The sequence below is a fragment of the Crocodylus siamensis genome, chromosome 5 (genome assembly GCF_052110815.1).
Source record: "Crocodylus siamensis isolate JL-2025a chromosome 5, ASM5211081v1, whole genome shotgun sequence".
NCBI lineage: Eukaryota > Metazoa > Chordata > Crocodylia > Crocodylidae > Crocodylus > Crocodylus siamensis.
Window position 1 is genome coordinate 45166429 of NC_143399.1, and position 20388 is coordinate 45186816.

At 41.9% G+C, this 20388-nt stretch overlaps 1 protein-coding gene across 6 annotated transcripts in view; it reads right to left on the bottom strand.

The window, feature by feature from the left end:
• Positions 1-20388, bottom strand: part of FIRRM (FIGNL1 interacting regulator of recombination and mitosis) — a 28945-nt gene that overhangs the window by 3837 nt on the left and 4720 nt on the right. For all 6 annotated transcript variants that reach the window (XM_090046467.1, XM_090046468.1, XM_090046472.1 and 3 more), the window contains 17 exons: positions 20210-20314; positions 18848-18988; positions 17681-17843; positions 17121-17205; positions 16899-17037; positions 16320-16400; positions 14345-14409; positions 11757-11905; positions 10598-10727; positions 9914-10100; positions 8743-8825; positions 7316-7367; positions 6314-6403; positions 5492-5677; positions 3246-3368; positions 1070-1165; positions 221-334 (listed from right to left, as the gene is read on the bottom strand). In XM_090046467.1, the coding sequence (XP_089902593.1) occupies positions 221-334; positions 1070-1165; positions 3246-3368; positions 5492-5677; positions 6314-6403; positions 7316-7367; positions 8743-8825; positions 9914-10100; positions 10598-10727; positions 11757-11905; positions 14345-14409; positions 16320-16400; positions 16899-17037; positions 17121-17205; positions 17681-17843; positions 18848-18988; positions 20210-20314 (1989 nt within the window). The remainder of the gene's footprint in view (positions 1-220; positions 335-1069; positions 1166-3245; positions 3369-5491; positions 5678-6313; positions 6404-7315; positions 7368-8742; positions 8826-9913; positions 10101-10597; positions 10728-11756; positions 11906-14344; positions 14410-16319; positions 16401-16898; positions 17038-17120; positions 17206-17680; positions 17844-18847; positions 18989-20209; positions 20315-20388) is intronic.

A 20388-nucleotide genomic window follows, 5' to 3' on the forward strand; every position in this document is an offset into this window, starting at 1 on the left:
TATAAATGAGTGCACTAAGCATCCTACAGTCATTAGGTACAACTGAGATAATCTCAGTGGAATATGAAACCTATGTAAATCATTATCTCCCGTCTTAAAAATGTCTCCTGAGGATCATTATCCTGTGGTGCTGTTATAGTTCATGAACATGATCCTTTTTATATATATATAAAATATATAAAAAAGTTCAGGATAAATGTGACCCCCCAGTGCATTTTACCTGGATTACTTGGGGTATAAACAGTTTTCCCAGAGATGAAAGAAAATCCAGTGCTGCCAACCGAATGTGATCTGGAGGATCCAACTGAAGGAGGGAAGTTTGCAGTGCGAATACCTGCAGGAAAATAAATCTATATGAAGACCCACAAAGACAGGACTACAGATTAAAACTTTAATCCACGAGGCTCTGCAATGACCACTGAACTTGAGTATGCCAAAATCTAGAACAGGAGTGCTCAACCCCTAGTCTGCAGAGCAGTGTCATCTGATCCAAGTCCAGAAATTTGGCAGCAGGGGAACAGTTGCAGTTAACACAGCCACCATCCTCCCAACATCAAATTTCCAAACCCCACACGGATGGCTCAGGCCCCAGCAGGGCCAGCACTGCATGCTGTATCAGGACTATGGACCGGATGTAGCTTGTGGACTGACCAGGCATCACACAGCCAGCCCACAGAGCAAATAGTTTAGGCACCACTGGCCCAGAAAGTTAGATGGAATATTTGATGCAGCAATGGCACATACCTGCAGCAAAGCAAGTATTCTAGAGCTGTTCAAGGTATTAAAAAAAAAATGCCTGAATCTATCATTTCCAACATGACTTTTTATAGACATAAACCCACAAACACAAACTTAACTTTTGGGGATAAAACACATGACATTCCTAAAAACCATAGTGACCAATGCAAAGCATTAAGCAAAAGCATCCAAGAAAGAATTCAAAATAAAGTTAAAACTCTTCATTGTTGCTAAATGGTAGAAATCAGACCAAGGAGGCAATTCATCAGATGTTTCTTAGTCAGCCAAGGGCCCAGTATTTACTTGGTAGACTGTCTAATAAGGTTCTTACCTGAATCATCAGTTGAGGATCTAACGTCAAGCTGAAAAATTGCAGTAGCTGAAGCAGTAAGCAGACTGTCTGCTGGAGACACTGTTGACTTGAGACCTTCAGCAGATCAGAAGATATCATTACCAACAGAACATTTTTGCTCACCAGGCAATTCAACTGATGTAGAAAAAACTTAATACTGCAACAACGTTCCCAAATACTCAGTCTGGCCTCAAATAGACCACCACCCGACTTCTGAAAAGCTGGGAAGGAGACAGGAAAAGAGAGGAGTAAAGAAGTAGTTTAAGAAGTAGGGGTGCACCAATAGATAGTTTGGGGGCTGATACTGATAGCCGATTTTTAAGGAGGCATATCAGCCAATACTAATCCGATTTCTGATACAGCTGAGTCCAGCTAGTAAGTCTGTTGTGGTAAAAGGGGAAAGGGGAGGAAGGGGCAGATCAACACCGCCCTGTAGGGAGGAGGTGGGGCTGGGGCTAAGTTAGGCGCTGCCTGGACGAGGCAGGCACAGGACGGAGCTGCGGCTCGTCCAGGGGGCAGGAGGGGATGGTAGTTCCCGCCACTGTGTGCTGCTTATCCAGTGGCTCCCACTGCTTGTCTGGGGGGCACAAGGGTGGGGGGGAGGGGCATGTGCCCCCAGATCTATGCAGGGCAGGGTGGGCTGGGGCTGAGCCACAGCTCCACCCCCCAGATGAGGCTTTGGGGTACAATTCTGAACAGATATGGGTTTTGTTCACACTGGTAATGGATTTTACATCACTGTATATCTATATGGCTACATATCTATACATAAAATGGAAAAACTGGCCAACTGCGGCCTCAGCTACATCAGTCCGATGGCTGGGGAATTGGCTCCAAGCTTGGACCCAGAGTCATGGTGGACGGAAGTGAATCATCATGGTGCTCCGTGACCAGTGGTGTCCCCAAGGGTCCGTCCTTGGACTTGTAGTCTTTAACATCTTTATTAACAATGTGGATACAGGTGTCGGAAGCGGAAGGGCCAAGTTCACTGATGACACCAAACTTTGGGGTAGAGCGTCCATACCTGAGGACAGGCTGGTGATGCAGGCTGACCTTGATAGGCTTAGAAAGTGGGCAGATAAAAACCTGATGACATTCAATACGGATAAATACTCCACCTTGGTGGGGGTGGTGGGCGGGAAAAACCCGCATCATGATTATACGCTCAGCAGTGCTATGCTCACTAGCACTGCAGCCAAAGGGGGCTTGGGGGTCATGACTGACCACAAGATGAACATGAGCCACCAATGCGATGTTGCAGCAAATCTCAGGACGTCATTCTCCCACTGTACTCAGCCTTGGTGAGGCCAGAGCTGGAGTACTTCATCCAATTTTGGGCTCCACAATTCAAGGATGAGAAGCTTGAGAGAGTCCAGAGGAGAGCCATGTGCATAATCAGAGGGCAAGAGAATGGGCCCTATGAAGACAGGCTAAGAGCCATGGGACTCCTCAGGCTGGAAAAGCGCAGGCTCAGGGGTGACCTGGTGGCAGCCTGTAACTATATAAGGGGTGTGCATCAGGATCTGGGGAAACACCTGTTCACCAGAGCACCCCAACGGATGACAAGGTCTAACAGTCATAAACTCGTCCAAGACAGTTTAAGGCTGGACATAAGGAAATACTTCTCTACTGTCCAAGCTCGCACAGCCTGGAATAGGTGCAAGCACTTATTCTAGACACTTTTAAGAAGCGTTTGGATGCTTATCTTGCTGGGATCATTTGACTCTAGCTGACTTCCTGTCCTGTGGCAGGGGGCTGGACTCAATGATCTTCCAAGGTTCCTTCCAGCCCTAATGTCTATGAAATCTATATATATATATATATATAAAATCCATTACCAGTGTCCACTGAACTCAATGGGGCTACACCAATTTGCACCACCTTAGGGCTCCACCCCTCTCTCTGTTAAGTCCAGCACAGCACATATGTAGCAGCAGAGTGACAGAGCCGCAGCCAGCCCAGTTCATGCTACATATCACTGCACCAGGACATCAGACCATCAACTCTGCGTCTCAGACACCATGGAGAGCCAGGCTGCACTATGCTGTAGGAAAACTATTCTAAATCCAAGTTAAATGATTCAGTAATACACAATGGTGAAACACAAGCTCTTCAGGACAATGGTTTGTACTACTGGAATAGTGAATTCCCTCACCTGCTTGACCTGGAGGACATCCCAGACCTGACCAACAATTCCCAAGATGGCTGCCTGCTGTCCAGCCTCCAGAACACCACCAGCAGAATTACACACAGTCAGCAAGGCGGAGAGAGCAATATTCTAGCAGAGATAGAAAGGAAAGTCATGATAAAGGCAAGTGCCCAGCCTATGAAATTCACCCATTAAGACCTCACGTGGAGTACAGTTAACTGTACTCCAGTCACTGTCTAGTGTAGCCAATCCTCTGAGCTACTTAACACCATCTTTAGTAAGGCAAATTTCCTGTGACTTCAGACGGGGGTTTACAGGAGTTCTCCAGAGGGTGCTGCAACTCTTTCTTAGGCTGTCAAGAAAGCCAGTGCTTATTGTTTTTAGATGCATCACCTTCAGGAGAAAAGCAATGACTTAAAACTTAAAAGAAAAATTCTAACGTAAAATACACGCATACACTTAGGCAAGGGCACTCTGCCTTTCTAATCCAAAGGTAATTAGAACAGTTATTGACTCAGTACAGCTTTCACTACATTTTGTTACCTTGATATTTGATGGCAGATGGACACAAGCAGTAAACACACATTGCAAGGTAATGCATTCTGATGGTCTCTTTCTGGTTTAAGGGTATTTTGCATTCTTCTAGGTTCAAATTTCCAGCAGATAAGAATTTCCTCTTAAAATTGGGCTCCTACATCTGTATTTGCACACATGTACATGTGGCCTGTTTTTCATGAATACTGAGTCCTGAGAAGCACCAAGTAATTAACAGAGCTGTGCAAAGCTTTGGTAGCCGATTCCATTAGATCTGGCACAATTTGGTGGCCAAATCTCCAAATCAAATCAGTAGACCAGTTAAAAGGTCTGAATCGATCATAAGCCTCCAAATGTATTCAGAAAAGATTCGACGCCGCTTCAGAGATTTCGGCCATTGACTAAACAGGCAGCAGTCCTTACCAGGCTGGACACAGCTGCCTCCAGCTGGTAAATCTGTTGTGGTGGGCGAAAGGGGAAGGAAAAAGGGGCGTGGGGAAGGGAGGGATTGGGGCTAGAACAAGCTCCCCAGCCAGGGCAGGGTGGGGTGGGGGAGCGCTGGGAATGAGGGCTCTGACCTACTGCCACTTGCCCAGCTGGGGCGAGGGGGAAGGGGCACAATACAGACACAGTTCAATTCAGGCAGAAGGGAACAGAAGCAGCAGTAAAGCATATCCCCCCCTGCCAGCACTACTGCACCCACATCCTGCACCACCCCTCCCCACCCCAGCTGGGCAAGCAGTGGCAGTGCCCACTAGCTGCTACTTACCCAGCAAGGCAGGGTGGCGCAGGATGCAGGTGCTTCCACCACTTGCCCATCCGGGGTAGGGAGGGCACAGGATGTAGGCACAGTAGCGCTGGGAGCAGGGGCTATGCCCTACGGCCGCTTGCTCCCTTCCACCTGGAGGGAACCATGCTTACATTGCACCCCACCCCCCCCAGCTGGGCAAGCAGCTGCAGGGTAGTCCCCAGTGCCATGCCCACATCCTGCACCCCTTCCCTGAGTCTCCCCACCCCTCCTGGCTGGGCAGCTTGTCCCAGTCCCAATTCTCCCCATTCCTGCGCCCATTCCCTCCCCTCTCTGTTCACCACAACAGACTTACCAGCTGGAGGCAGTTGTGTCCAGCATGGTGAGGACAGCTGCCTATTTAGCCTATGGCTGAATCTCCAAAGCGGCACCGAATCTTCCGATCCAATTTGGCCAAATCAAATTGGGACAGTGATTTGAATCTCCAAACCGAATCACTGTCCCTCCGAATCAGCCAAATCCAAATCTGAAGCAAATACTTGCTGCTTCCCACAGGCCTAGTAATCAATATGGTGACAAGTCAATCACTTTTTAGCACTTTGAATATAAGAGGTATCAGAAAGATGAAAGGGCTGTGCTGGCTTATCATCTCATTCTCTTGTTTTCTTTGGCTCAATTCTGCACCATAGTCCCTTATTCCCAATATTCTAATACAATAAACCTCCTAATAATATTCCTAAAAACTATCCTAGAATGTCTGGAGGCCCCAATCAAGAGATCAGGGCCCCATTGCACTATAAGCTACACCCACCCACCCCATAAAATGCAAACTCCTGCCCCAAAGAGCTGTTAGCCCAAAAGCACATGGGACTGCACAACAGTGAGATAAAGAAAATAAGCAGGGGTGGGGGAGCAGTTTATTCTGAAGAACTCTAGGCCCAGGAGTATTAACAATTAAACCCACTCTTACCACAGGTGGGAGATCTCCCAGTGTGCGCCTGCCACTCAGCCACTGCCTGCACTGCACAAGCCCTACCTCACAGAGCTGGTTCACCACGTGTTTCATTGTATCAGGAGCTAGGGCCTTGAGAGAAATAAGCTGCCAGACAGGCAGGTTTTCCAGTTCTGTGGGAGGAAATTTTTGGGTAAATTCCACCTATAAGAAAAAAAGAGACCAAGAAAGAACCTTAAGAAATGAACGAGCTAGTCAAGGAGTCTGCCAAACCTACAAACAGCAACGGTGCTTGCAAGTACCTTGGTCTGTGCTGCTTTGGAAATCTAACAAGGAGAAATGAGCCCTGCATATGATATGTTAGAACAAGCTACTTGGGGTTAAACAACTTGTGCTTTCAGCCATGTGACTGGAATGGTCTGCAAGTATAAATCTGCATTGCTCTAATGAAGTCAGTGGAGCAATAACAATTTTACACTGATGGAACAATTAATTATCCATGAAAAGCAGGATGATGCTGAACTCTCCGGCACTAACCAACCCCTCCAGTAAAGACAGACATAGTCCTGCTGAAGCAAGATGCACTATATCAGAAACCAGCATGTCCCAGAGACTCAGGACTTTTATATTTGGGCAAGAAGTTGTGCCTACTGTTATTTAACAGAATTAATGTAAGCACCTTAGGCTCCGTTTCCTGCAGCCTAAAGCAAATACAATAACAAGAGGGTTCCACATTCCCTTTTCTTGCTTACTGAAAAGAGCTGGGTGGTATTTTAACAGGCATATGGAGCTTATGTCTGACTCATCAGATGGTAGGAGAGAGATTTATACTATACTTGCCTGGTGGTCTGGAGCCATCAAAAACAGCATACGCCTCAGGAGGACACCCAAGATAGAGAGCTGGTAACACTCACTAGGGCAAGACTTTATCTGAATTAGGATAACAGGGAATTGATATGATTAAATTAAGAAAAAGAAAATCTGCTCAGAAACAGTCCCACAGAAAAAAACACTTTTGTGACTCATTAAAAACGTGCAGAAAAATTCAACAGAAATTTAGTCTCATTTTAGGTGGCAAGAAATCCAATTCTTATATTCAAGATTATATTTGCCTTCACAGCCACCACAGCCAGGCTTTCCCTGAATTACTACTGGCCATCTGCTTGGTTTTTTTATTAGATGGTGCTATTTTTATTTCTAATATAACTCAATTTATCCTTGTGGCATCCCATTTGGTTCCTCTCTGCCTATTCCTCTAATCCAGTTGTTCTCAATCTTTTTAGACTCAAAGCACCCTCAGAAAACACTAGCTCCTAGTTCTCACTCTTTGACCAACTACTGAACTATAACAGAGCAAGTCTTCTGCTGCAAAGAACTCAGAAAGACCACAATAGGTCAGAATCTTTTTAACACTATGGATTCCTATTTGAAATCTCTGGGTTTATCTTATGAATCACGTTTGTACATCTAACAGTGCTAACATTGCATGACACCCCACAGCACCCTTGAAAAGATTTAACAGTACCCCTGAGTGCTAGAGCACCCCGGTTAAGAATCTGTCACGTGGGACCAAAAGAGTAACGTTTACATGTGTAGTTTTTATAGAAGTTTTGCACTGTCTACTTATTTTGTAACCCTTCTCCTAGACCGTTTTGTTCTATAAACTTTGTGTAATATTTTTTATAATGTAGGAAGTGTTAAGCTGGAAGAAAGAATATTCCCCACTTCGCTGACAGGAAAAGTGAAGCACAAAAAGGAGGCTAGACCTGTTCTCAGTCATTTATAAAGAAGAACCAAGTTAGAACTCAGGTCCCTTACTCCAGGCTTTGCCCCACTACTCACCAAATGGGCTATCACAAAAACATGGTGAGCACAAAGTTCCGCTGTTCCATACCTGGGATGTGGCAGAGAAAGTGAGGTTATTCAGTAAGCTGATCAGCATGTCTCCCCTGCTCTGCCTGGTCAGAGAGAGGGGTTTCCCACTTGCCTAACAAAGCAGAGAAACATTCTTCTTAAGGATCTCTGTACATTCCATTTGCTGGGAAATAACTCTGAAGCTATTTCCATGGCCAAAGATTCAAGGGATACAGAGGACCTGCATTATTAGCAGGAGCGTGGAGGAGATATACAGATCAAAACAAGTGACCCCTTTATACTAATACAGTATGCACATTAAACCTCTCACAGGAGAGAACGTACATAAGACACGTTAAGCCAGTAAAGACTTGAACCATTCTGAGAATAAAAATGTGGGAACTAGTCTGTAATCTCATTCCTAAAAGCATTTATTCATATAACACATCAGTAGGAAGCAAATTTTAAGTTGCAAGTCTAACTTTAATTTTGGCATATGCTAATTTGGGTGCTTATCTGCACAACCTTTTTTTTTTTTTTTTTTTTTTTTAAATGGAGGTTTCTCATAGAAAGTTCTTAGAAAGTTCCCTAAGTTCCTGAAAACAATCCACCCCACAACCCTAAACTAGAAGCAGCAGACACTTGCTGCAGAACTTCAAATCAACTGACTTACCAGGAACTTGCTGCCAACACTTGGAAATTCAGTCATCTAGATTAGTTGGCTGCATATCAACAAAATCACCCCCACCCAGAACTTTAAAAGGTCCACAAGAGAAGGGCGCTCACAGCTTTAGGAGCTCCTCAGCTGAGAAGGTACACTGCAGGAGCAACTTTCCCTGCCCCACCCCAGCCTCAGCTCTTTACTCCTTTCCTCCAGCCAATCCACATACCACTGCTCATTTTGACTACAGACCCAAGCTACTCAGATGAATGCACATTAACAGAACTTTCCTCAGCTACACACATCACAAGCTTAGCAAAAAAGCCTGTTCAAAACGTACCCCACATGACCAAACTGGTTTCTCAAAGGCTTAATTCAATCAAATAAAAAAAAGTCACTGAGCACTATATAAAGTACTCTTTTATGAAGTGGCCATATCCATTCAACATTTAACCTTGCTACTTATAGTCATAGTCTATTTACTGTAAAGCTGTTAAAAAATGGGTGGAAAACTTTTATAGCAGCAAAAGTATATTTTCCCCCTTAAGCTATGTAGAATCTGAAAAAAACAACTGAACCATTTCTGGTTGCATTTTCCAAAATAAGCTCTTTCAGAGCAGAGGCTGATCCTGAAATATTTCCATCCTAGAAGTCTGAGAATCATGCATACTTTTAACTATGTAGTTAGAAAGCTAACCTTGATGCAACCTGAACCATCAGGTCAGTTCCTGCTTGCCTTATAAATATATCTTACCGAGCTAGGAAACACCAGGAATCCATAGCCAGTAGGGAGGTGATCATACTAGAACCAAGGACAGCATCAAGCAGAGCATACTCCTAAGGAAAGAACAGAGGGACACCTAATTAGAAACAGGCTGCAGTTTTAGTCTTTACTTTTAGTCCGCTAATGAGTGTGGCAGATAAACCGAAATCTGTTTATCCACGTAAAATACTAGGAACAATCGTTTAATGGCTTATGTTAGAAAGATAAGCAGGTAGTAATAGATGCATTTTGGTACAGGCCCCTAACAGTTGATCATGCATATAAGCTGACTACAGCTGGGTGAAAAACTTATAATTTCAAAAAACACTTTAATGAAAACAGGGTCAACATACTTGTATCTTTTAAACCAAAAGGAACACATTTTTTCATGAAAATGTAGTCCCTTTTTTAGGCCAACAAACTCTCTCAAGATGCAACAGAATCCTAGCTTAGTCCTAAGGACAAGAAAAACTGCTCCTAAACCTCATGAAGGTTGAATTACAGTGAGGTATTGAAGGGCGAGACAAAACACAGAATTAGGACTGAAAGGATCTGTTTTGCTTACAGAACATTATACATACACAAAATCAGAGACTCCTGGACTACTTAATATCTCATGTTATCTAGTCCCTTTCAGTTTTTTCATCTATGCATACTGTGCCAAATGTAACAATCAAGCCACTATAAAACATTTAAACATGTTTTTATAAAACATTAAAAAGTAGATAAATGCTACATTCTATTTTATAGCATGGGTTTGAAGAACTTTATAGTTATACAGAAGATTGTTCTGATTGTCAAATAAGACTTGTTCATTTAGCCATGCTATGTACCAATAAGAAATTTAGCACACTTGGAAACTGCTTTAAAAAGAAAGCACTGGAATGGTTTTAATGCAGCATGCTTTTCCCTCTGCTTTGTGATTCTGCAAACAAGTTAACACATCTGAGGTCTCTTATCACCTGCGCCGAGTTATTTTTGGCAAAGAGCATTTGTTGCACACTTAAAAACAGCTTGCCTTCCATCTGCCAAATTAAGACGAACCCAGACACACCAACTTCATTCAGGGTGTGTAAGGAGGGGGGCATCATTTTTAAAATGCCAATTACTATCCAGTGGAACCAGCTGGTTTGGCAGTGATCATATTTTCAAACAGCCTTACCAGTTGAGGAAAGTGTGAAGGCAACACAGCTGCAATGAAGCCACACAGATGGACACAAACATGGTGATACAAGGTGACGGGAACCTCAGGCTGCCCTGTACTTAACACTCCAGGCAAACAGACAGGAAGAGCGAGCTCACCAGAACACTGCTGGAAACTGAGGAAAAGGGCTGAGAACAATGACAACCTGCATAAAAATGAAAGGCAAGGAGTTATTGCTGTCCAAACTCTACTCTCCCAAAAAACAGATAGACCTCTGACTGAAGGGATTTCTGCTCAGTTTCATGCTAGGGACTTTATCAAGAAATGTCAATTTTTTTAAATTTTATTTTTCTTTATCAAAACAGATTTACAAACCTGATTAACTTTCTGTTTACAAGAGGCATTTGGGGAACAGATATAAAATACACTGCTTTATAGGAACATCAACAAATTATGGAAACTGAAATAAATTATCTTGAAGTGATTTCAATATCCTAGAGAGAGAAAAAAAAAAGGACATCCTTTCCTCAACCAATCAACACATCTCTGCTTCATATTGCATGGTATGCCTGAGGCACCATGCAGGACCCCCTCCAAGCATACCAGCTCTCAGGGCCTGCCAGCTCATTAGCTTGAGGGGCAGGCCAGGACCTGAACCTCCATCTTTACCTATTCAGTTTGACTTCTGTAAGCCAGAATTACCTTGGAATCTCTTCTGCAGACTGGCTTCCTGAGCTCCACAGAGTTCGCACCTCTTCAGGCTGAGTGGCCAGCTTGTCCATTATGCTAACCAGAAGATGACACTGAGGCAGCTGCAACTCAGGAGAAAGATCTACAAGGATACATAAATTTTTAAAGTTGTCCTTTTAAAAAAACATTTTGATAGAAATAAAACTAACCTTTGGACAAGTGTTAAACACCAAAAGGTTAAGAGAAACAACATAAAGGCTGCAAAGTTGCTTTATAGTCAGGGATGAAAAAAAAAAATGGCAAAGAAACTTCCCGTGGAAAACTTAATAGTGTTCGGTGAAAAACAAATCAAAACCCTTATTTCAGACAAAAAAATATTCTGATTCTGAGATACAGGTGTAAGACCCAAGAGCTGTCATTCTGGTACTTCAAACTCCCATGCTCCTTATGGCCCTCGCTCCCTAGGTGCATAACATCTTCTGATATGCCCCATTCCTCCTTCTCTTGATGAGTGTGCTGTGGTAATCATTTGGCCCTGGTGCATACCAGAGAAGATAAAGATAGCAAAGGGAACCCACTTTGGAGGAGAAGGAAGCCACAAGACACCCAGCCAATAACTCCCAGAAGGACAGCAGCTGTTTTCAGAATAGAGATATTAGGGGATGACATAATTAGGTCTTTGGCAGAAACTGAAAATGTTTAAGCTTGCTGGTATTCTATTTTTTTAACTTTTTTTTCCATACAATGTCTATTTAGCCAAAACCTAGTTTTCCGTAAACAAAATGAAAACCAACCTTCTGGCAGATTTTTTTTTCAAAGAGCCCTCACTGTAGATTTGTCACAGATGCGTAGTAGTGAAAAATTACAGAAAGATTCATTAAAGAGGGAACTTTCATTTAATAGCATAATTCAGTGTTTTAATGTAATATTCCCAACGTGCTCAAAGTAACTAAAAATGGCAATAACAAGGAATGTTCACCCCTGCCAGCAAATTTTGTACCTGACAGCATTATTCAGGATCCATTATTAGAGCTGCTGTACAAATTCAGACACCAGCAAACAAATGCAAAAGTGTTATATACTTCTTAGAGCATAGGAAGCAAGAAGACTTGGGTGCCAAAGAGATGACACAGAAGTATTGTATCACAGACAGTAATACTTTTAAACTCACCTAATTTTTCACTTAACACCTGTTCCAAGAAAGCCCTGGAAGAAAGAAGCTGGTAGATGAGAGGATCCAGAGCTACTAGAAAAACCCTGGCTATTTCATCTCGATGGACCTCTGATATCACTGGAGCATATAGACTGGGAGGAAACTTGCTGAAAGGGAAAAAAACACAGAACAAAAAACAGAACTCATTATTACTGCATTTTAAAGGACTAGGAAGAGGGAAAACATGAGTTCTTATTACTATGGAGTAAAAAAAAAATCAATCAGTACAAGCAATGAGATGCAGGAGCTTTATTACTCTTTTAAAATAGTAAGTCTATCACTGTTCTCTGCCTTTAAATCAAGTTTTATTGGCTCACCATTTATAGAACACAGTAAGAAAAATATACCAATTTATAGGAGCATATTGGATACAGATTAAATGAAAAGTAGGTACAAAATAACAAGGCATGGAAAACTTCAAAGGGAAATACTTGTAGGTGCAATTGAAGAGTCCATCTGGAGCCCCAGCATATGGGACGGCAGATTACTGAAAATGGGCTAACCTCTTGCATTGCAGAAAAAGAAAACAGGAAGACTAACTAGAGAAATAAAAGAGGGAGATTGAGATAAAGAAAAAGGAAAACAGTGTGAGAATAAAGACTGAAACAGCAGGAGATGGGAGCAAGCAGAAACCCCACTAGTCCCTGACAGGCAGACTAGGACACAGACAGATGTAACAACTATATTGATCAAGTGATACTGATACAAACTGTTACCATGCACTTGTAATTTCATTGTAGCGATAAAAGTGTGGCAAAAGTGCTCCGACTTTACTTTTGCTTCATTCAGGGTGAAACTTAAGGCAATTTAGCTAACCTGTTTCTACAGTTTTCTCATCCCAGCAGAACCAGTACAACGAGAAGAGAGGAAATATTAACAAAACAATATAGAAAATGATCTTGCAATAAGTTGTACACTGGAGTTCATCTGCACACATCTCAATGCAGAACTAAGAACTACATTCCAAATGTGGAACCAAAATCAGCATAGGTTTGTACCAATCTGTAATCAATTTCCTTCATGACTGGGGCAAACTGGATTGGTATCATATTTACAGAAAAATTACAAGTAACTTGTCTGTAACACTGAACACTGAATGTACATAACAGCAACAAAGTGTGCTTCAATGAAGACTTACCAGTAGGGCTGTGCAAAGCTGCAGGTGCCGATTCGATTCGGAGATTCAGCCCGATTCGGCGACCAAATCTCCAAATCTGAATTGAATCAGGAGACCAATAAAAAAGGTGCAAACTGATTCAAAGCTTCCAAATCAATTCAGAAAAAGATTTGGAGGAGAGTCATGTATTTGGGCAGTCGCTGCTCACTGCTGCAGGGAGCTGGACACAGACTCCATGCCAGTAAGTGGGGGGGGAGGGGGGCAAAAGGACTGGAGAAGGGGAAGGGGACCATGGCGGGGGGGACCCCCTGTCAGGCCCCATCTCCCGAGCGCTGCCCAACCTCCGCCTGCTCTCCCAGCTCCAGCCATGGCTGTCCCACCAGCCCCAGCTCTCAGCTCTTTAAAAAAGAAAAGAAGCCCCACATTCAATGGCTGCTGCAGTGGCTGTCATAGATTCTGGGGACTCGTGGCAGAGCCCCCACCCATCCAGCATGGAGCAGTGGGGTGCAACAGGGATCACCTCCTACCTGACAGAAGCCTGTAACTGCAGGGCTTTTTTTTTTTCTTTTAAAGTGCTGGGACACTGGGGATGGGCAGGACAGCCACTGATAAGGCTGGGAGAGTGGGCGTGGGATGGGGCCTGTCTGAATCAGATTCGACCGAATTGATTCGAGACAGTGATTCGAATCACCCACTCAAATCACTGTGTCCTGAATCAGCCAAATCCAAAGTGAATACTAGCCACTTCGCACAGGCCTACTAACCAGCATGACCTAATTTCACAAGAATAACAAACAGTACTACAGCTTAAGAAAGGATTTAAAAAAGAATACTTATTTTCAAGCCCTTGATAACACTCCCCATTAGAGCCTCTACAGGCTCAATGTTCTTAAGCTTGATCTCAAAGCAAGACAATTTCATAAAATTCTCTCTGAGGAAAATAAAAGTGGTTTATTTTCACATTATAACTTGTGCACATGTTCTACAGAATGTCCTATTATCCAGTGACAAACACCAAACAGTGCAGAAGTAGGATTATTGTGGGACAGCAACCCTATCTGTGAGACTTAACAGGCTTTAATTTAGCCATAATACAGTATATCAATGATTTTTTTTGCACTTAAAGTGTTTAAACTCTTTGGCTAATTATTTCATTGCAGAAATAAGGAGCTGCAGGAAAGTCCATTGCCGGGGACTCATTCCTCCAATTGGACCAACCTGGGCAGATCCCAGTGTCCACACAGAACTATCTGGACAATTCTGTCTAACCTCTATAGACCAGAAAAGAGAACAACCACCTAGAAGCAAACACTTGCTGAAATCTTTTATTTTTAGAGACTTAAACTCTGCAGCTTCCATAACCAATTCAGGTACTTCCAGATTTGATACAGGGATGTAATGAATCAGCTGCTATTTGTCCTTCACTTACCTATATATCTGAAGATACAGCTGGTGTAACTGACAGCAGGAACCAGAGAGGAAGGGAATAAATTCCTGCAAAAGTCAACTTTGAGTATTATTTTCAATACAAAATATACAATTTAAATGCATCTTCCTTGTACTTTCACTTATTTATTTGTAAACCATTTTATTGCAAAGTTTAGGTTGCATCACAGAAGACTACAATTTTTAAAAACCACTATCCAAACAACTGGATAGACAACTTTTTAAGTGTGTACCTGGACTTGGGTGTCTAAGTAGGACTATTCACCCTGTTTGAATCTCTGAAAAACTGTTGATATAAAAGGTAGGTGGCCTTCCTCCTCCGTGCTGCTTTTTTGTGACTCAATCATATGAGCTAAACGATGGTTTGTTACAAATGTAGATTGCATTTATGTACCTAGGTCCATTTATATGCCTAATAGGTGAAGTAGAATCTGACTATAAATGCAAAGACAGCAAAAAGTACATCAACATATGACAAAGTATTTCTAACGTAGAACTACACTGGGTTCTTTTAGGCAACTAAATTTATGTTTTTTTTCTTAAACTTCCTTTTAATAAGTTAAAAATTACAGATCCACACACAAGTGACTTCCTTGCATAGTCCACTACTATTTTATCCTATTATGAGGACACTCATTCTGTGCCACAAACAAAAAGGGTATTTGCCACTCTATAGCAGACGACCTTTGTACAAACTAAACTATCAATTTTGTGATAGGTACTGCAATTTAGTATGTTGCTTAAATGGCCCTGAAAAAGTTAAACAGCAATATCAAAGGAAAAAATAAGGTGCGAGTAGGGAACAGGAGATACAGAAAGGAAAGGACATTGGAAAGAAATTACAAGCAAGCAGAAAGGTGATATGGTTATTAGATCTTGGTAAACTATATAATCTTGTAGAAAATCCCAGCAGAACTTGGGTTTTTATTTGATTGGAAAGATCAATTTTCTCTGAAGTTTTGAGGGGTATTTCTGCTTCAATTTGATTGAGGGGAGGATTTTGTCTCGTTTAAACGTAAACTCCAGAACCCTTGCATGGCCAGAGATGACTTAAAACACTTTCAGAAAGGCCTACAAAACAAAATTTCATTAAGCCACTGCATAGGCAAGAGATGCCTATCTCTCACATTACACTGCTGCATAGTGCTAGACAGGGTTTGTGGAAGGGTTTATAGAAGGGTTTTATACTGGCTACGCCATACTCAATTACCCAACTGTTTAAAGAAAATATATTGAGGGGAGTTGGGAACTTTAGGTATTTCCTCAATCTTCTGCTGCAGAAGAGAAGCCCAACTAGGGCTGGGGATAATGCATGGTTGCCAATGTCTAGGTAAGTGTCACAAAGTGTAACTATCCAAATAAATCAAAACTCTGGAGGTCACTAGTCTCCACACCCTTCATTTTCATATACAAATCAGTATTTTCATTTTCTGGTTGAGGAAACAAAAACACAACAGTTAAGTGGCTTGACCAAGGCCACAGTCACTGTCAGGGTGGAACCAGAATGCAGAAGCCCCTTATTCTCAGATGTACAGTCCAACAGGTCATGCTGCTTATGGTGTTAAAATGCTTTTCCATGATAAAAAGCTCATAATGGCTACTCAGCAAACCAACAAGCTCAGCTGAAGGTAATGCAAGAGCTATTAATGGCTCTACTAAAATCGCCAATCTCCTAGGTGGAACTGCTTCCTGCAGCTGTGAACTTTACACTGGAAACAGCCAATAATCTATAACCAAGCTGAAAAAGGGAATATGAATACATTTCAATTATTAGGGGAAAAAATCAGCAACAGAGTCAACTGCTTACATTTTCAAGCAAGATGTTACCATGACTTAATTCAGGGCAGACTCTAAGGCGTGGTATAATATTAGATGGTAAAATATGTAATCAGTATTTTTATTTACATAGTACAGCCTTAATTTTACATTCAAGTAGAATCCAAATAAATAGGTCATACCTTGGTGTAGTGTACGAGGGAATTAGCAAAGAATCTACACAGTTTGACTGTCCTCTGGAACAACCTGTAGTCTATGTCCTCCTATCCAAAAGAAAAGTAGTAGTGAAACATAACAGAATAAAAAAGCATCAAAGAATGTTGATAAATTGCTAAAAGAATTTGAAACTATTTTCTTTAGAAGGAAGCCTGGATTCTGCACAAACACAGCAAAAATAGGAACATCTGACACCCTTCTCAGAACTATTTTATGGGAATCTCTATATACTGGCTGTTATCTTTTGACCAGCTTTATGGAACTCTCAGTATACTAAGTAGGCAAAATTCATGGCATAGCGTTGTAGAGGAGTTATTTGTAGTGCCTGCCTAAAGCATCCTGAGTGCTATCCAATGTTATAAGCCTCATATTCCAAGTGGTTCTCCTGCAAACCACATCAGCCATATGAAGTACTTGCTATATAAATATGTTGGCAATCAACACCACTGCACAGAAAATGCATCCAATGTCGCTTTCTGCAATATTTTTAACCCAACTCTGAACTTCTCAAGCCCTAGGGCAATTTCAGATCATATTTCATTCACCTGCACCTCTGAAAGCTTCATTTGTTCAGCAAGTTGCAAACTGGAATGGAAAGAGAAGAGGGTGTCCTTGCACAGGCTATTGAGGATGTCAGTGTGTTTCAAATGGTTCTGCAGTAAGGAATGATGCTTGAGGCTTTGCCTAATACATAGACAGGAATAGGATCAGATACATAACTGTCAAAAGTAAGTCATCAAGTGACAATTCAAAGCCTTAAAACATACTTGATTATGAACTTCCATGTGTTGGCATGAAGAGCATGGTCCATATTGGAAATGACAGAACAGATCTCCAGTACAGTGTGGATCACTAGAGGGAACAGTAAGTGAATGCAAACAGCAAGTTAAACATGAACATGTAGACTTAAGATCTAGTCTACTCCCCTGAGGCAAAATCACAACTGGCACAACTTACTGAACTTCACAAAGTTAAACACTTTCACCAGTCCAGGAAAACCATTTAATGAGCAGGTAGGGAGAGATACACATCATGTCAACAGCTCAACCCATCTCATACGTAACTGAGTTTCAGGAGGAAGTATAAAATGCTCTAATGTACATTACTCACAGCCTTTGAATTGCTGGGCACCTTAAGCTCCAACAGAGGGCAACAGAAGTCAAGGACATTCAATACCAGTCAGAAAGTGCTCTGCATCTTGTATAATAAAAGGTATCATCTCTGAACCAAGAGTTCCAGAGTTTTGCATTTCTGCATCTTGTAGGCTCAGGCCCCCTGTCTGTAAAGAAGAGGGAGCTGGGTGGAACTGACAATTTCATATACACACCTGACACCATATTTACAACACTGTCTTCTGTGGTAGCAGATTCCATTGAGATCATATCAAGCAGTTCCATAAGCTGTTTTTGAAGACAATAGGTATCCTTAAACAGAGACTGGAGAAGGTCAGATATCAAATGCAGGCACCCATTGTACACTGATTCACTGTTCTGTAGGAAATGGGGGATGAGGACGAATTAGAAAATGTTTGGGAATCAAAGTTTGGTCTTGCTGCTGCTAAAGTCAATAGGACATTTTATAATAAGCTTCTTTGGAAGCAGAACCAAGGCCTTTCAATAACTACTTCAACTCATATGGCCGGCAAGATTTGTAGATTTTAAAATCTATCCGTAGTTACTATTCACCAAACAAATCTCCCCCCCCACCACCTACGGCCTAAGTCTAGTCTAGTAAATGTCTTTCTAGCATGCTTTGGAGCAGCCTTTAAATGCGACTCCAAAAATCAGATTTCCAACAAAAGCTAAAAATGTACTTCATGACAAATAAAATAATATCCCGTATGTTTTCCAGTACTTGAAAATATCTCTTCAGAGACACTGCTTACTAGAGGAGTCCTTAAACAAAGGGCTCACTATGCAATATTGCTGCAAAAATAGTTAAAGACTGTAGAAAACAATGAAGCCTACCTTAACGATGAAACTGAAGTTATTACAGACTTGTGATAGTCTTACATTATACATACAGCTTAATGAGGGAAAAATTTCAAGCACAAGTTTCATTCTACGTAAAGATGCAAGTCTAATGCTGGTGCACATTATTTTTCATATAACATCAGATACTTAAATCTCAGATATAATTCTGGCCTGAAATTTGCACTAAATTATAAATTCAATACTCTTCGCATCTTTATAAAATCACTCATTTCTGCCAATCCGCACAAGAAAAAGGTCACACAGGTGCCAGAGATGGCCTAATTGCTTTAGAAGAAACTATATACGAAAAATGATGCAAGAGACTGAAATAACTTGATTCCCAGAACTCAGGCTGAGCATGCAGCGCTGACATTTGTTTTTGGAAAGTGAGCATAGTTGGTCTCATGTTTAAAAAGACTTGAAAAGTCACAGAAACATTTTTAATATAGTATCTCTTAAAAGATTTTTTTTTAACTCTTTCAGTTATAGATCATTTTTCTCTTTCTAAGACAGACACCTACCTTGCAGTGCACGAACATGTTCTTGATCACGTAGAGAATGGAAGAGGGAAGGGTACGGATACTCTCTAGGGGCACAGACTCCTCAAGAGTACAGACATGCCGTACACAACTGGTCAGAGTTCCCAACAGCTGCACCAGGGTCTGAAGGTGAGATTGTACAACAACAAAAGTCAATGGAGGCACCAACTGAGGAAGCACACTGCAGCAGATGGTTGAAAAAGCAGATGTAAACCAACTCCCCCCCACCAGTTCTTTCCTTCTGCATTTGGCTGCATTATTCACTGACTTCTACAATACTGGCAGAGACAAAAGCATTGGGGGGGGGGCATAAAAATAAATTAAGCTTTGTTGAAAACAGCAGCAGTTTTATGCCACAGCCTTTGACAGGTTTTATTCTCTCTTCATAAGAATTGTAAAATGTGTATGACTTGCTGTTTATCAGTTATTATTTCAAGATTCAGACTATCAGTAATGGAGAAGGTAGGACAGGGTGGCATTTTGCAGATTAACTGGTGCAGAGAGGTATAAACTTTCCTAGACAACAACCTATTTTGCCAAATGATAGCACTGGGACTAGAGGTGCACCAATACAATGGTCCACATAGGATCAGCATTGACAAAAGGAAAATTAACATTATCATCAATCTGCGCTTTTTCTTTTTCTTTTTTTTTTTTTTAAATCATCAATCAGCATGTAGGCAGCTAGGAATGCACCCCGGAAGCTTGAAGAGCAGCTCACAGCCTGTAGGAGTGTAGGGGCATGGTGGTAGCAGACCAAGATCCCCACAGCGAGGGAGGGAATGGAGCTGGGGCAGGGGCTGCCCACCCGGGGGAGGGCATGGGATGGATCCTTGGGCAGCTTGTCTGGGAGGAAGGGAGGGGGGCGGCTTCCTGCCATTGCCTGCCACAGGCTTGGGGCCAGGTGCCAGCCTCTTCCCAGTGCAAAGAGGCGGGCAGCAGCAGTGGAGCTGGCAGGGGGAGCTACAGGATGGGGTACAGCAGTGTTTCCCAACCTTTTCCACATTTTGCCCACCCCAGTCAAGCATTTTCCCCCTTTTTTTCTCATCAGTCCAGTCTCCTTCCCAAACAAGCCAATCAAATGCACAGCCACCTTGCGCAATATTCGGTTTGCCCACTCCAGGAAAATATGAAAGCTTCCTCTTTGAAATAAGCTTTTATCAATAGAAATATCTCAGTACTGTTCCTACTGTTTCACAGAGTCGAAATAGCTGCTTTAGGACAAACCCAAAACAGAGATTTCCTTTCAGCTGTTGCTGACATAAGCATTCCAAAAAACCTTTGCATATTTTTAGTAAAAACCATCACACAACCATTCTTCTAACAGATCATTTCTGTACTTACCTGTAAAATATTCCTTAGTACTGTGCGTAATTCTGCATTCTGGCTTGTTAATCCTTTTGCTTGCTTGGCTAATTCATCCATCAGGTCATCAAATAATTGAATAGCCTGTCAGAACAAAGCAAATGAAATTTTATATATACACACACAGAGCTATTTTAATAAAATTCAAAGTTTTTCAA